The sequence below is a fragment of the Pieris rapae genome, chromosome 8, assembly GCF_905147795.1.
Source record: "Pieris rapae chromosome 8, ilPieRapa1.1, whole genome shotgun sequence".
Taxonomy (NCBI): domain Eukaryota; kingdom Metazoa; phylum Arthropoda; class Insecta; order Lepidoptera; family Pieridae; genus Pieris; species Pieris rapae.
This window is the reverse complement of record NC_059516.1, coordinates 2231214-2248172: the sequence shown is the minus strand read 5'-3', so window position 1 is coordinate 2248172 and position 16959 is coordinate 2231214. Positions and strand designations below refer to the sequence as shown.

At 35.0% G+C, this 16959-nt stretch overlaps 1 protein-coding gene across 12 annotated transcripts in view; it reads right to left on the bottom strand.

Annotated features, from left to right (window-relative positions):
* LOC110995591 (rho GTPase-activating protein 23) overlaps window positions 1-16959 on the bottom strand; it is a 306700-nt gene that overhangs the window by 3979 nt on the left and 285762 nt on the right. For all 12 annotated transcript variants that reach the window (XM_022262828.2, XM_022262818.2, XM_045629169.1 and 9 more), the window contains 7 exons: window positions 3905-4060; window positions 3326-3503; window positions 2964-3190; window positions 2585-2795; window positions 1834-2093; window positions 1333-1459; window positions 673-877 (listed from right to left, as the gene is read on the bottom strand). In XM_022262828.2, the coding sequence (XP_022118520.2) occupies window positions 673-877; window positions 1333-1459; window positions 1834-2093; window positions 2585-2795; window positions 2964-3190; window positions 3326-3503; window positions 3905-4060 (1364 nt within the window). The remainder of the gene's footprint in view (window positions 1-672; window positions 878-1332; window positions 1460-1833; window positions 2094-2584; window positions 2796-2963; window positions 3191-3325; window positions 3504-3904; window positions 4061-16959) is intronic.

Sequence of the window (16959 nt, the reverse complement as noted above, 5' to 3'; positions counted from 1 at the left end):
TCGCCTTGATCTAATTCTACACAAACTTAGTGTTCATAAATTGGTATACGCACGTAAACGTCAATTAAAGGAAATTGCTACGATTACCATTGTACAAATTAAACGGGACATCTTGTAAACTTTTAAGGACAAGTGTATTTACGAGGAGCATTTATATTTGTGTCAACACTGTGTGGAAACTCGTTAATGTATTTTCGTAAGAAATCTTATTTGGTTTAAAGGTTGAATCCGTTTATGACGTCGAAAGGAATTGACAAATAGTTTAGTGAAAATATATTCGGTATTTTAATAGAGAAACTAGTAACTACATATGCTTACATACATAATAAATTAAAATTAAAAAAAAATTTACCAAGTACATTTTACAGACGCAAGCGTATTTTTTAATGTAAGTAAACTTTATTTTTGTCTGCTTTTGTTTTTTCATTTGTAAATTTGTATATACATACTTATACACTCTTAAATCAAATAAAAATATTCTATCAACAACAGCATTTTTTTTAATTAACAAAAATAATAATTTGCACTATTATTTGAATTAATATAATTTTAATAGTGTAAATAGATATTATTTTACGTTATCTGAAATAGCTAGCATGTCTTATTATAGATAGATATATTTAAAGGAATGATTATAAAAAAAGCGTCAAAACTAAATTAAATAATACTGACTTGTTATGAGCGTCACTCGCGTAGTGGTTAAGGCCGTCGTAGCGCGCGAGGGGCGTGGTGAGGTGCGCGGGGGGCGAGCGTGGTGGGGAGGGGGAGCGCTTCTCGCTCTCCCATTTCTTCTCGCTCTTGCGCGGCTTGCGCTGTATCTTGCGGTTCGCTGCTGATATTATCGACGAGACTATGTCCCGGGTGGACACGTCTTTGCCTAGAAGATTACGGGATTTATTATTGTTATTTATAAACAAAAAGGAAGTTTCAGTCGAGTTGTGTTTACGCTGTGTTGAAAATAGATAGATGAGTACTGATATTTTAGTTCACTGATAGTTTCGTTCTCTCTCTCTTCCGTCGGCAGCTCATGTCTGAGCGTCGTGGTCGACAAGGAAGTATCTGGACCGGACAATCTGTTTCCACAGACAACAGACAGTTCACATCGCCTGTGCCCATGTGGCCATTGTATGGTGGAAATAAGAAACTATTCACTGGTCAAATGGTAGACAGTCGAGTCCGTATACGTGTACCGACTTTAGTTAAACGGGACAATAAGATTTAGCTATTTACCCAAAAAAATGACAGAATGCCATTTATTGTACTCATATTTCTGATATCATAATATGTTAAAATACATTTGCGTATCTTAGTAATGAAAATAATTGCAAGTACCTTCAATCTTCTTGACGTTGTGTATGAGGAGGTCCCTGGAAGGCGCAGGCGCAGGTGAGAGGGGGTCGGCGGAGGGGGGAGGCTCCGAGGGAGGACTGCCTTCTTCCTCCTCGAAGTACCACGTGTACTGGGGAAAATATACTAATATTAACCATGTGTTCTATAATGAAATTTTTAACATGTTCAATCAATAGTAAGGAATAAATAGAATGTTGTTTGTAAACAGTTTTGGGTTAAGAAAATATTAGTAGATCATCGTTACAAATTTTGTATGAAACTAAGGAACGACTAAGCAAGTAATAAAACACGTTGGTTATTCAGTGCATACAACAATAGACTTACTTTATTCTTTTATAACACAATGACAGCTTTAGCTCACATCACACAGACTATATGGCGCCAGTAGGTTTATTTTGATATAGTTACAACAGTTTCTGTCCAACTCCCTAAAGCTAAAATCTTTATAAAAAGAGAAAATTCCAAATTAAATAAACCACTCACATGAGTAAGAAAAGACTCGATAATCCGGCACTGACTGGACATGTCATTCACCATTGCCAGCATATCATCGCTGGCTGCTCGCACGAGCGTCGGGCCAAACACAATAGCGAGGTTCCGCGCCTCCATTTTGTTGTGTTGCGCCTGCGACGCCACTCGTCTCAAATGTTGTATTAGGTACTTTAGTGTTTCGTAGTGAGCCTCTGGTAGCGCTTGTACGAGGCGTTTTAGCTCGCGAGCGCGTTCGGTGGATCTGTCCGCAGCTGTAAGAATTGTTTTTGTTAGAAATACACGGGTTTAAGATATTTGTAATTTTTCTGATGGTCAAAGCACGATTCAATAATAATAATTAAGTCTCATTAATCTTGAAACACAAGAGAACTTTGTTCCATGGACCTGCTATACAGTATAGGCGTCCTCCTACTGGCTCCATCTCTCTCTATCTTGGGCGTTACTGTTTCAATTTTCTGACGAACTTCTTTTAGATCATCAGCTCACCGAGCATGAGAGCGCCTTCTCTTTTTTTGTCTTGGTGGTCTTCCACCTTGTTAGCCTGTTTGTCCATCCGCCATTGTTTATGAGAGCGTTGTGGCACGATTTTTACAACATGAATTTAAACATTCGTGTATAACACGTATCATAAGACAGAAACAAATATATCAATACACCAGATTTAAAAGTTCTAATGGTACAAATTATTGCTAACAGGGAAAGGAGAAAATTCTATTATCTATTCTTTTGTAAAATAACCTACCTATAAACGCCGGATACATTTCAGCTGTAAGTAATGGGTCAGGCAATCTTCGAAGGTATGCCTTCAAGAGACTTGAAGCGACGTGCACATCTGCCCATCGAGGGTCTCCTTCTGGTGGTGGTTCCCCTCTGTCCAAAGCAGCTGCAAGGGCTGCGACACCTGCTGCATTACCAGGCACTCTGTATACGCCTACTGTTCGAAGACCATAAGCCTGGAATAGTTAATCCAATTGTGAATTACTTATAGATGCCCCCAATGCAAGCCTAACTCTTAGCTGTTGTTATGAGTGTGAAACAGTATTTTAATAAAAAAAATAACATTATGAATTCACGTACACTTAGATGTCAGCAAATAAAAAGTATTTTCTTCAACAGCTTACCTCAACAGCTTCAGCAGGTAGTGTAACAGCACGGGGTACCGTTGGATGACTGGGGTCCGAGGGGCAACGTTCGAGGGGAGCCCCGAGCCAACCTGTGACAGCAGGGGGAGCCGGGGGCCCCGCGGTTCCGGGATGCATTCGCCGTAGTTGCTTAGCCATGCGACCCTTCCACGTTTTGTTTTTGGGAGACGAGGGTAGAGTGGGCGTTGGTGGGCCTACCATTGATACTGAAAAGTTATATATTTTCACTATTGCTTTTTTGGTTCTGTAGGTTTACAGGCTGAACATAAGAAGTTCTGCGAGTAAGTCCACAGACTACAGTAAGACCACAGAATAGATGGCAACTTAGATTTATTTTTTACCTGTAGGTGATCTATTCCTGCCGATCTTCTTGTTTCTTTGTGGTGGGAGGGGAGATGAGCTGTCTGCGGGAGGGGTAGTCGTTGGGGCGGGAAGGGGGGCGGTCTCCGCGGGAGGCGGCTCGGCCGAGTGTCTGCGTAGCGCTGCCAGCCATCTTTGCGCATCTGCCGCACCTTCAGCCTGAAATAAAATATTATGACATTAAAATTGTTACTTTAAATAATTTATGTACATTTCTCTATATTATATAAATTATTCAAAAACCAAGAATTTAGTCATATCATTTTTTTAAAGTCGAAAGTGCGTTGCCGGCCTTTTAAGAATTGTTACGCTCTTGAAAAACTTCTAAAACGAAGCGTAATAAATACGTAGGACTGAGATTAAATGACGTAGTATTTTACGTAACAGATTATAAAAACAATATCATTTACTACAACACAATATCACTCACTGAATCTAATAGCGTTATGAAAAAGAATTTACGATCACAACAGTATTGGTGTATTTTAATACGAATTGGTAAACAGAAAGTCAATCATTGTACAAAAAAAATACATTGTACTTAATAAAAAGATACTAACTTGAAGCAATAATTCTGCACCAGCCGCTGTAGTCACTCGTACCACGTGTTTTCGCTTCGTGTAGTCGTCTGCGAGTGCGGCCAGAGAATAGCGGACATCGAGAGCGTCGCGGGAGCTTTCTGCGTTTGCGACTGCGCCGCTCACTGCACCGGGGCTCTAAAACAAAAGAACATTGATGTAAACGACAAATTATTTTATTATACACATATTTAATTCAATAGTTTAAGGATATTATATCAGAAAGACAAAAGACAGTCAGATCAAAAAAAATCTGTTTGTACACAATATTTTACATTTCTTGTTACACTAATACGTTAATTAAAAATGAATCAATGGCGCTACAACCTTTTTAGGTCTAGGCCTTAGATTTCAGCATGTTTCATGGTCATTTATAAATCTAATAGGCAAGTAGGTGATCAGCCTCCTGTGCCTGACACACACCGTAATTTTTTTTGATCTAAGGTTAAACTAGCTTTTCATCACGATGCTTTCCTTCACGGTTCAAGCGAATGTTAAATGCGATCATAGAAAGAAAGTGAAGCACGACCGGGAATCGAAACTACGACCGCAGGCCGAAGCTACTATGTCAGCACTCTTCTTGTTCGTGCCGTACACCAATACCAATACGTAGCAAAAAATAAATTACATATACTTAATAAAACATCCAATGTATGCTACTATTTCTAGATGCTATATTATTTTTTATTAATTCTTCAGTAAATCACGTAGACAGGCTTTTGATGTGCGTTTATTCAAACGCTTTAGATAAACATGTCAGAAATACAATTACAAAATAGCTAGTACTTTTCACTGAGTCAATATACATCTAAAATTCTTCAACAAAGGCGCCCATTATATCTTTTGTGGGTTGCAACTTTCGAAAATGAACTGTGTCGAATTTTAACTTAGTTATATTAGTACGTGTGTTCGAACAACAGTATAAGGTTAGAAAATAAATATTGTTTAATGAAAGACCCTGTCTGGTGCTCCAAGAGGTACATATACCGTAATAGATAGTATGTATTTCGACTGCTTTGCACAAAATACAAAATATAATGAAACTCATCGATTAACTAATAAGATAGCATATTATATGACACTGATCTAAAATTATCGTGATTCATATGCACTTTTTCTCTTTCATGTGTCCTTTTTTAATATTGTCCTGATCACATGTTTCAATAATTGTTTTGTTTTGTCTAAATTACTATACGTTTTATGTATTTTTGCACTTCTTGCTTACCTTATCTATTTTTTTATTTTTGTTACAGGCCAGTGAATCCTCCTTTGTATTAATTATGTTAATTGTATTATATTTCTGTACATGCAACGAAGTATAAATAAATAAATAAATCTGTGGTCATAGATCACACAATTATAAGTACATTTGTGCTCAGTATTTGTGCTTATTAATAGTAAGTAGTATTATTAATCAGTCGAGTGTTTCATATTTTAATAGTGCCTTCAAGATTTCTTTATAATTTAATTGTCATTTAATCATATTCTGGTTCAACAGAATTTTTTTCATCTTTTAGTACTGCATTACTTCAGTATTTTCCGTTATCACAGAGTAGCAAATCTTTAATAAGCTTATGATTATGACCAAAATATAATCCCAAACACAGTTAGGATAATTTTAAACGCAATTCGGCTTAATAACAAACGTCTCAGTGTGTCAGTCGGTTGTCGCCCGGCGGACGCACACGCAATAAATTTCAATTTCAATCGAGATCATTCTGTTTAAAATCTAGACACCGGTCCTTGCCCTATAATTTTGCAAATTAGTGTACACTTCACCTTAACTAACGAATCGCTTTGACAATTGTTTGAATGTTATTTTTAAATCAGAAGGAATGTTGTTGGCATTGCATTTATTTGTAAAGTTCTATTTTTATGTTTATTATTATCTTTGAAATTAGTACGTCAACAGTAATTTGTCTATGCTTTGCTTACTTCTGCTGGCAAGAGGAGGGGGGTTCTGAGGTTCGCACCAATAGATTACTGAGGAAGGTTAAGTTGTATAATATGTAATAGTTTTATGTAAATTACCTGAAATATACCAATAACTAGTTGAAAAGGTCGCAAATAATCTATACCACGCCACGCGTGCGAAGCTGCGCCCGGTTATGCTTTCGTCATATCGGTCTTATGGATAAGCCTTTTAAGACTCAAATACATGTACGGGTATGTCCACAATGCTTTTACCTGAATGGCTATATTTGGAAGACATTAAACAATATTTTTTAATTATCTATAGTACTGTCAGATTCAAAAGTATGCATATATTTGCTATTGTAAGCTTTCAAATACAATTATACGTGTAATTTGTAATCGGCATATTGTCTGGAGCTTTCACCTTCTAATTATAGTAATAAATGTCTACACATTGTCAGAAACGAGCATCAAACAAGCATGACGGTTATTTATCGTGTCGAAAGCTCGGAGAAAGAGTTGAGAAAGTTGCATGAAATGCGATACTATTTTTCAGGATAGTGTCTGTTAACACGCCATTGCAAAACAATTGAATATTGAATTTCATGAATAATAATTACGTCAAATTTGAAATGACTTTTGACTAGACAAATTTATTTTATGTACATCGTCTATGGTTTTGATGTAAAAAGTATAGGACTTCTATATAATAATAATATTATTGCTTAGATGGTATCGTATCAAACTTATACCTAATATGGCTAGAAGTCCTTTGGTAAGAGGTCAAATATTTTTAAGACAAAAAAATTTAAAACCTACTAAGTTTTTTTTTAACCGACTTACAGTTGTGAACAGTTATGTTACAAATATGAATAAAAAAATATTAATTCGATTTCGTAAAATATACTTACTATCTTCTACTATTTTGTATACATATACAATTTTTGCAACGCATTAAAGTACGTCCAAGACATACCAGTACTACAAAAAACTTCACAAATCTAGCACAAAATACGAAGCGAAGTCGTTAGTCGCAATCACGTGACTGTCAAAAATAAAGTCCTCAAGATGTCTGATATTAGTGTTGGCGAATATTGCGAAATTTTAAACAATTAACTACGTAATTCACTGTTCCTAGTATTAATGTCTTCCGGGTTAGTGCGTATTTGGGTTACATACATAACGTATTGCGAACGAAAATAAGCATAAACAAGGGAACGTGAGTAACTCTTTATATACGAAATTCTGGAATCTGGTGTGTTTCCTAAAATTTACTTCATAGGCTGATCTTTAGCATTATATACCTGACAGAAGCCTCAGAATATTCAGCGAAATCATTTACGCTATTATCGGGTAACTTAAGTTTTAGGCACATCTAAATATAACTTTTTTTATTTACAATGTAAAGAAGAATGAGAGAGAGCAGTGTTGGCCTAGTGGCTTTAGCGTGCGAATCTCATACCTGAGGTCGTAGGTTCGGTCCCCGGCTATGCACCAATGGAGTTTCTTTCTGTGTGCGTATTTAACATTTGCTCGAACGGTGAAGGAAAATATCGTGAGGAAACCGACATGTCTCTGACGCAAAAAGTCGACGACGTGTGTCAGGCACTGGAGGCTGATCACCTACTTGCCTATTAGATTTAAAATGATTATGAAACAGATTCAGAAATCTGAGGCCAAGACCTAAAGATGTTGTAGCGCCACTGATTACTTTTTAAATATAACTTTGAGTTATACCCGTGTGGTCCGAAAATGTATGATAATGAATGCGAAACACTTATTCACTATGTGAAACTCATGTTTTTATCAAAGATTTCACGAAAATTCGTCCACATAGACGGCAGACTTTGTAAAGACTGAAATAAATACAGGAACAATGAGCAATTGATTTATTGACTTAGATATTATGACAACTTTTACTTACGTAAAAATATAGTATACATATATACTTGGTTGCTGCCAGGATTAAAGGTACACGGGGACCAGACTTTTTAAATAAGTTTTTGTTTTCTATTTATACATTTTTAATTATGTTTATGTGGTTATAGCAAATAAGCCCGAATGTGCTGTTTTGAGACAATGGGTTCATATACATGCCCATGTACCGGATGTCTCAAATGAACGTAGACTAATCAATGAAATATTTAAATATTTTTAACAATTTTACTAACATACTTATAAGTTCTACTATACTAACAACATATCGAATTATTAATTGGTCTGAAATAAGTGATTTTATTTTTATTTATTTATTTATTAAAACTGTATATTAGGTAGTTTAGATTTTATTGTATACATACATATTGCGTAATAAAATATTAGCGGAATAAATCGCTAACCATGAAAACGTTTATACATTAAGCGGAAACAATGACAGCAAACGCCTACGCACATAATCCAATATTGCAATAAGGACTTAGCTCGTAAGATGCATTGTTTGCAATACTTTCCATTAAATTTTTAATAAATAATTGTTCGATTATATATCAATTGTCAATTCACACCACAGGGATGTTTTCTATTCTATTTATGATGGGATTGTTGAAGTCACTAAATATATATATATATACATATATATATAAATCCAGCCGCGACATCTGCGCATGCGCTACGATTATAAATGAATTCAAAGCTTTTTATTTTAAAAGCCTTAACACAATAAACTAGTTTGAAACAAGTCAATCAACACGTTTTTGCTAAACACCGTGAAATTAACAATACACGCAATGTATCTTAAGCACATTGTAATATACGTGAAAATCGTAAGCAAGACAAAACCCGTGACACCAAAATAATGAAGATAAAAACCAACCTTAAATCAAAATCCGTAAGACAAAGAGTGCGTAAAAAGCTGACAATGAATGGTGCATATTTTAAATGAAAAGTAACTAATGTTAAATGTCAAGAGAGACAGTTAAGATGGGATGGTGCTATTAAAGAAACAGCAGAGTTTGAATAGTTTAGAACTACAAATAAAGATAAAGCTCACTTTTGAAATTTGTAAGAAATATGACTTCTATCGTTTTGTTTTATCAAGGTTCACTTTATTTCTCATACCGTCGATTTATACAAATAATATTCTGACAGATGAATAAAATAAATAAATCAGTTGCGTTACAACCTCTTTACAATATTTTTACTCTGTACCTGTTCCAAGGCCTTTGTCCATCTATTAGGTAATAAGCCTGCCACACGCCGTCGACTTTTTGGGTCTAAGGCAAGCTGGTTTCTTCACGATGTCTTTCTTATACAGAAATTCTATCTGGGGATCGAACCTATGACCTCAAAGATGATCATGAGAGGCGCACGCTACACTAGACCATCAATGCTCTCACTCACTACTGACACATTTAAAACGTTCCAAATACCCAAGCACTATACATCATATAATTTCAATCGCAGATCGCAAGTCATAGAAGTACTAAAATGAACGATAAATTATTGCGTCCTCCATCTTACATTTCCACAGATTGCAACACATCACTTCCGATATAAAAAATGATCTCCATCTCGCAAGTCATAATTCAATTTGATACGATACAATCTAAGTATTTTTATTATGTGAGAATAGTTATACTACTTCTCGGCGTTCCGCAGTCGCCTCAATCGACCATTGATCACGAACGCTTTATTCATCGTTGGATACGCTGGTGGTATCAAAAGTTATGTCGTGAGTCGCGATACTTAAGTTCATATATCAAATCATTTATTCCAATTAAACGACGTAAAATGACACTTTTGAACGTTAAATAAAATATAAAGATGATTCTAGTAGCCCCTTCCAAATAACAGTTGTCGTTCCATACAAACATATATTTGCTATCAATTATCAGTAACCGTAGTTTAGTCGACTATACTACGAAGACACTTTCCATTAAAAAGAATCGCTCTTGACCCATTGGCGCAATTAGCAGGTCAGCCAGACCGACCCGCTATCGAAAAAGTGATGTAATTTGTACAAGAAAGGCGACTATTAGCAAATCCCAATAGACCACTCGTTTCTATTTACAGTCAGTTCCTCATTAATAGGCATACGTAACATTTATTAACAAAAGATATTTAATATCCACGCATGTTATTATGATGTCGCATCGTCAGAAGGCTCGCAAGTGTGTCGACGGCCTTTGTAGCGTACAAACGTACATTTCTAGAAGACCCTAAGTCAAATTGGAAACTCAGTTTAGTCCGAACAACTAGTCCGAACACTGTCCATGGTAAATGCGATAGATGATGCAGACAGACATGTATACAAGAAGCTAATGAGAATTATGAACTTAAAATTCAGTTATTGCGATTTTTTGTGGCTAAGGGCAGGCGGTTTCCTCACAATGTTTTCAAATTCTATTGGTGCACAGCCGGGATCAAACCTACGACTTTAAGGATGAGAGTGCGATTCTGGAGCCACGTAGCGTTGGTGTAACGCTCACAAATGACCACATGAAATTTGAGGCCCAGAACTTATAAGGTTGTAGCGCCGCAATTTTTTTTTATTGGACTTGTTTTAAGATTCCCATTCGACACAATATAAATTGTATCCCTTTAATGAGCACTAGCATTTAGTAAAATAATTTATTCGTTCTGCCTTGATCGTGACTAAGAATATTATTTAAAGCGTGCTAATTTCTAAAGTTCATATCATTCGTGACTAATTCCTACCTCTTAATATGAAAAACGTGAAAGTCTTGTCTGTTTGTCTAAAATCTAAACGAATTCAGACGACAAATTAATACCGTAAAGATAATCTGTATGTAGGGGAAAGCAGGCTTCAACCAATTTCGTTATTACTTATCTACATTGATTAGTTACAAGACTATGTACACGCAATTACATAGAAAGTAGATAAAAAACGGAAAACAGATATGGCGAAATTGACCTCATAGTTGCCGGCGAACATCAACAAATAACACTTTTTGGGTCAATTCTCTAATAGAAGCTTATAATTATCAGAAATGGAGCGACGCAAGCGCAACATCAATCTTCATGTTATCATACCAACGCTATTATTATACACAATTAACTATATGACATAAAATTTAATCAGATATTGGATATAAAATGATTTGAGGCTTATATGGCAAAGAAAAAGTAATTATTTAAATAAAAATTAAATGCGTACATAACGTGTAGGTTTATGAAATGTATTTATTCAATTATTTATGCTTTAACCGTGAGTTTAATACATAGAGTGACGAATTGTAGACTCGTTACGTTTTGCGTATTAAATGTTCTTAAACTTTTCAGTACTTATAAAAAGATTAAAGACGTGTTTCAATAATATAACATAAATACTTATTTAATCAGTATCACAGTACATACCTGCACCATTTTTACAATCCACACATAATATTCACTCATCACAGTTAAAGATTTCAAGGTAATACGATTTTCTCAGAACCCGAAATATTCCGATGCGTGCACAAATAAAAAGATGTTTACTCAACCGTAAAGCCGATTGGAATAACTCACCAATATATCGGTGTACCACAGTGTCATGGCTTGGCCGGTATCCATCCGCGTCAGAGCGAGTCGCGACAACTCGTGGTCATTGTCAACGGTTGGCATCCGCAACACAAAACAATTGTTTTCCACAGTTCAATTTATCACTCGATTTATCGAATCGTCAAAAACCGGTATTCGCACTTTTAGGTTAGAGATAAAAGGAACGATGTACGGGCGGGCGGCGCGCACGCACGTCTGCAGAACTGTGCGCTCTGTCTATCGTCAGCAGAGAAAGTGATCCCGCGCAGACTCCGCGGCGTCTGCCAAATCGGCGTTTTCACGGTTCGAGAACTAATTGTTTTTTCCAGATAAACGGTTTGCTACAATGGGGACATAATCGCGGCGCCATTGTCGCTTGTCACAAGTCTGCGCCGCTTTCTGAGCTACGGCTGTTTTTACACGGAAGTGGTAATTGTGTGAGCAATAAACAGATCGAACTCGGTTACAGCATGCGCGATTCTTACAACATCAGCGCGACCATAAACACGTAACACACTTTTTACGATTCGCGTTTGTCATCAACGGCTCATTAATATTGCTCGTAAAATTTAGAAGCGTTTCGAAAATTGATTTCTTAATTGTCCTAAGTTATAATCGATGAACAAAATGATAATCCGCGCGAGAAATGCATTACACCGGAACTCGATTCGATATGCTTTCCAATGTACTTCACAGTTTTAAAATAGTGTTTTTTATTTGTAATCAGTCTGTTTTAACGAAGCTTTCACTTATTTGTCAACATAAAGGCCTAAAAATTCCTTCAAACAATCTATGCCAAAGAGAAAATGTCACAAACATTCGTTCCAAAAAAGATGAATGGTACTGCCAACAAGTTCTGAGAAATAATTATAAATCTACTGCTTTAATATCTTATAACACACTTTATTACGCGGACGCGTAATTGGAGATTTTTACGGGTCAAATTTTTTAAATAAGATTTATTGGTGCATAATTTTAGTAAGTTCAATGAACACGTTTGTCGGTATAAGATTAAATTTGTCGAGTGATTGCTTCCGTGCTAGTATTTTGTTTGACAGATTTTAATTGGGAGGTTTTCGCACTTTCCGCCTAGGGAAATAGACCGTATAGAACTGTTCACCCGTAAAACATTGGGGCGTTAACCGACCGCTCCTATTTATTCCTATCAACACTTATCTAGGCTTAATATGCTATTTAATGGAAGGAAGAAACTTTCCCGAACTTGTCAGTGTAAGTCAGAACGTACACATCGATTTTCTATAGAATTTATAAAATTACACGCGAACACTATCCATACAATATATACATAACGCATTTGTGCTTCCGTATAGTTCCATGGAGCAATTCTTAGACTGTTCATATGAAAATCTATTGTCTCTATTTTTACGGCATTATTATGGTGCATAAATATTAAGTAGTTTAATCCACTGATAATGTGGTTATTAAACCATATAATATTTACTTTTATTAAATGACAAAGACAATACTTTGTTTTTTCATTAGTTGGACTTAAATGGGGAAAATATTATAATAATGTAATAATAAATAATAAACCCATATTAAGTACATAAAAGTGTGAAATACTTATCACTAAAAATAAAAAATAAATACTAATAATTAATCGGCAAGCCGGTTGACTTTATTATACAGCTTGTCCTTAGACATAGGCCTCCTCTAAGGACTCCCATTCTGAGGAAAATATTATAAGATTTGTTAAAGAATTCTTCCAACAAAGAGTATCGTATATTAGTTTCTTACTCTTAAAGATAGTCTTTCAGTCATGGTATCAACCTTTCAATTGCTGATAATTTTAGGAGGCGAATATAATTCCTATTACATAATGAAGATAAAATTTAGATTGAATAATGATTAAATCGAAGTGCATTAAGCGTTTTAAGTGAAAGTGAGCTTCCATTGACATCACAATTGATTGATCGCTATCTTATTTTGTGACGTCTCGTGTGATTTATGACGAAATCAGCGAATTATTCTGACGCTATTCTGTATGCACTCTATAAATACAATTTTATTTCCGTCACATTTACATACATTTACGTAATGTAACAGGTATTCCAATTTTTACGACTAATATTACTAAGTGAATAAACAATAGTTACGATGATTCACGGTTTTAAACTGTATATGCAAAATAAACTTGGTATTCCTCTAGTATTTTATTGAAATGTATAACGGAACCACTTCACCCATGCGTCCTTAAATAAAGGAGTGTACCAACAACGAACCCGCGAGTCTTCTATAAGTGTCCATGAGCAACTGTAACAAATTAGCATCCTGGCCGTTTTTCATATATAAAAAAGCAAAGGGAACTAAAATAACCTGTAGCTTGAAGATAAACTAATTTAAACAACCGTTAACGCTCAAAATACGACTCTGAGTACGGCTGTGTTTAACCAACCAAGCAAGAGAAGAATTAGTATGCAGGCATCGATCGCGTTTCTATTATCTAACGGCTATTATAATAAGAATTGACTGTGGTTTCGAAAGCTGTGGTTCGGTATCAAGTAGGCATTGTCTTAGTCATTACAGAAGACTTTTTATACGTATTATTAAATTAAGTGTGGGTAGTATATAAGCTTTATTTGGCAACATTGAGTCACACTTATGTAAGCTATTGGAAGCTGTAAATCAGCGAGTCTGTCTAGCGAGTGAGACAGAGTTTTTATTTAGTATATTTCTATATCGGGTATAACATTTTTTATTTTCATTACAATAAAGTAACAACTTCAGGCAATAGATGGCGTTGATATACATATTTCAACAGACTCGGATTATATGAATCGATAATATGATAGTATTCTGTCAACTGTCAACAAAAATATTATTTTATGAATGATTAATAAAAAATATAATATAATGTTTTACGATATATTATAATAAAAATTATGGTATATCATAAAACATTATAATTAATAATAATTTGATAATGTCATAGTATATTTTAACATATAATAAATGTTCATAACATTAGTGATAAAATATTATAAGAATTGACTTGATAAGATTGATAATGAAATGTAATTTGACTTTCATGTAAAATTCTACCTTTTAGCACAAATTTGTAATGTGTGGCAGAATGTGCGAATTTTAGATTGTAACACCATAATATTTTTGTGCCATACTCTATGTATCAATGATTTTTAATATATAAATCTACATATAAATAAAATACTTTTTTATTATAATTAAAGATTTAGCTTTTAATATGGTTGCTATTGACATCATATGAAATAGCATTTCAATCAAAACTAAGAACAATAAATAAGTTAAAAATATCCTTTGTGAATTCGGTAATTGACTGTGAAATTAAATCGAACTAGATTTCTTTATTCGAAACCGATACACTCAGTTGATTTGTATTTGAACCGGGTCAACATAGTCAAACGAAATTTTGCCTCGACTTGAACATTTGATATACTTGCATTTAACTGATGAATAATGACATAGACAAACTTGCATGTTAAATCTAGACATCAGTAGATAAAGATTTCAAAGGGTGAAGAGATTTTAAATGAATTACAGTAGGTACGCGCAGACACCTTTAACACGGTACTCTTATAACGCACTTTCATATTACGCGTCAGTCCCCTATATAATATCCCAATGTATCTGAATTTTGTTTGAGCTTTGTCTGGTAACACTTTGTAGAAAATTTCTAAAAGCTCTCGAATTTGATTGATATCTTTATATCTCTTTGACCACCTTTCGGTCAAACGGTCGTATTCAAGCCTCAGATGAAAAAGCTCGCTTAGCGGGCTCTTAGTGATTGCCGAAAAGCCGAGTTATGTCAAACGAAATTAATTTTAGTACGTAATGTTGTACAGTCAAAACCGTTTACGACGACATCGTTTAGAACAACATGCCGGTTATAATAACCAAAATCAGAAATCCCGGTGGGTAAAAGTATTAGGTACTCAATAACAATGCCATCAGCTGTTACGAACATCGGTTTTTACGATCACATTTGTCCTTCGTTATAACAGATTTAGACTTTTTTTTATAGATCAGTGGGCAAACGGACAGGAGGCTCACCTGATGTTAAGTGATCCCGCCGCCCATGGACACTCTCAATGCCAGAGGGCTCGCGAGTGCGATGCCGGCCTTTTAAGAATTGGTACGCTCTTTTCTTGAAGGACCATAAGTCGAATTGGTTCGGAATACTTCTGTATTATTAAAAGTTATATCCTATTAACTATCATCACTGATTAAAAAACGGAGCAGACAAAATCCTAATATTACAAGCTATTCTGTTCATTTATGAATAGCATCATTATCTTAGTATAGCAAAATGATTTTCATTTCGTAACATGTTCCACTCATCCCAGATATGTTACGTCACGATGACGTCACGACTACATTTGGGTCAGGTTTTATTAGTCGTGTTTACAACCTATTCCCGTTTTAATCGTGTTGATATTGTAAACGAAATAATTAACTTTGGCGTCTTTATATCTATCAAATTCGAACTCAAAATATATTAATGACTGTGAAACTTCCCTCTCTGGTTTTATAATGATTAAAATAGAGATGGTATAAACAGCCCTATGTAGTTTTTCCATGCATTTGACTTCTATTTGTAGTTTAGAAAGATAAAATCAGTGGCACCTAATAAGGTTGTACATACTTAGGGCCTCAGATTCCTGTGTCTGTTTCATTTGTCAATCTAATAGACATGTGGTGATCAGCTTCATGTGCCTGACACACGCCGTCGACTTTTGGACCTAAGGCAAACCTCCTCACGATATTTTCCTTCAACGTACGAGCGGAAGTTAAATGCGCACATAGAAAGTCCATTGGTGCACAGCCTGGAATCGAATCTACGACCTCAGGGATGAGCCACGCGCTGATGCCGATGGACCAAAGCTGCTGTATAGTAAAAACGCAATGTTATGCGACAATATAACACAGTTTTTTTCTATAACCAATTATTTATACCTTTGCAAAAGAATACACAAAGATTAAACTGACAGAAGCTTTAACAAGATACCTTACTTTCATCCCGTGCGTAATGTTATCCGCCAGTAATGTGATAACGATAATGCTATTAACCTATTTTACACTATTCAAGCAAGGAATTATGGAAGACTATTTATTTCTTTACTTGAAGGAATACACAATACTATAATATTTATTTAAGTTAAAAATGAGTAGTAACACATCTTAACCTGTTTTAATCGGACGAAGCGTCTATTGTTACAGATTCTCAACAAAGCTCTTGACCCAGCTTTAAAACTTTTAGCCTATTTAAAAGCCCTGACGTATAAAAAACTTTAAAGTAAAAATAGATTTTCTATTTCCATCATAAGAAATATGTGGAAATGTGAGTAGACTGAAAGAGAGCCACCAATAATAGAGACCAGAACTATTATTCGCCTGGAAGCTAGGACACTTAGAAGGGTTATAGCGCCATAGGCGAGCCGTAGGAAGCTTTTTACTGAACAAAATACTGTTAATAAAATAAGTAGGGAGAATATTTAGACGATAAGTTTGTTTTAAAAACAAATAATAACTCATTATTATTATGACATTATGATAATTAAAAATGACATTTGCATACATATTTTTATATGGCTGATTGTGTAGTTTGTGTAATTAATGAATCTGAATGTACATCTTTGCAAACAAAC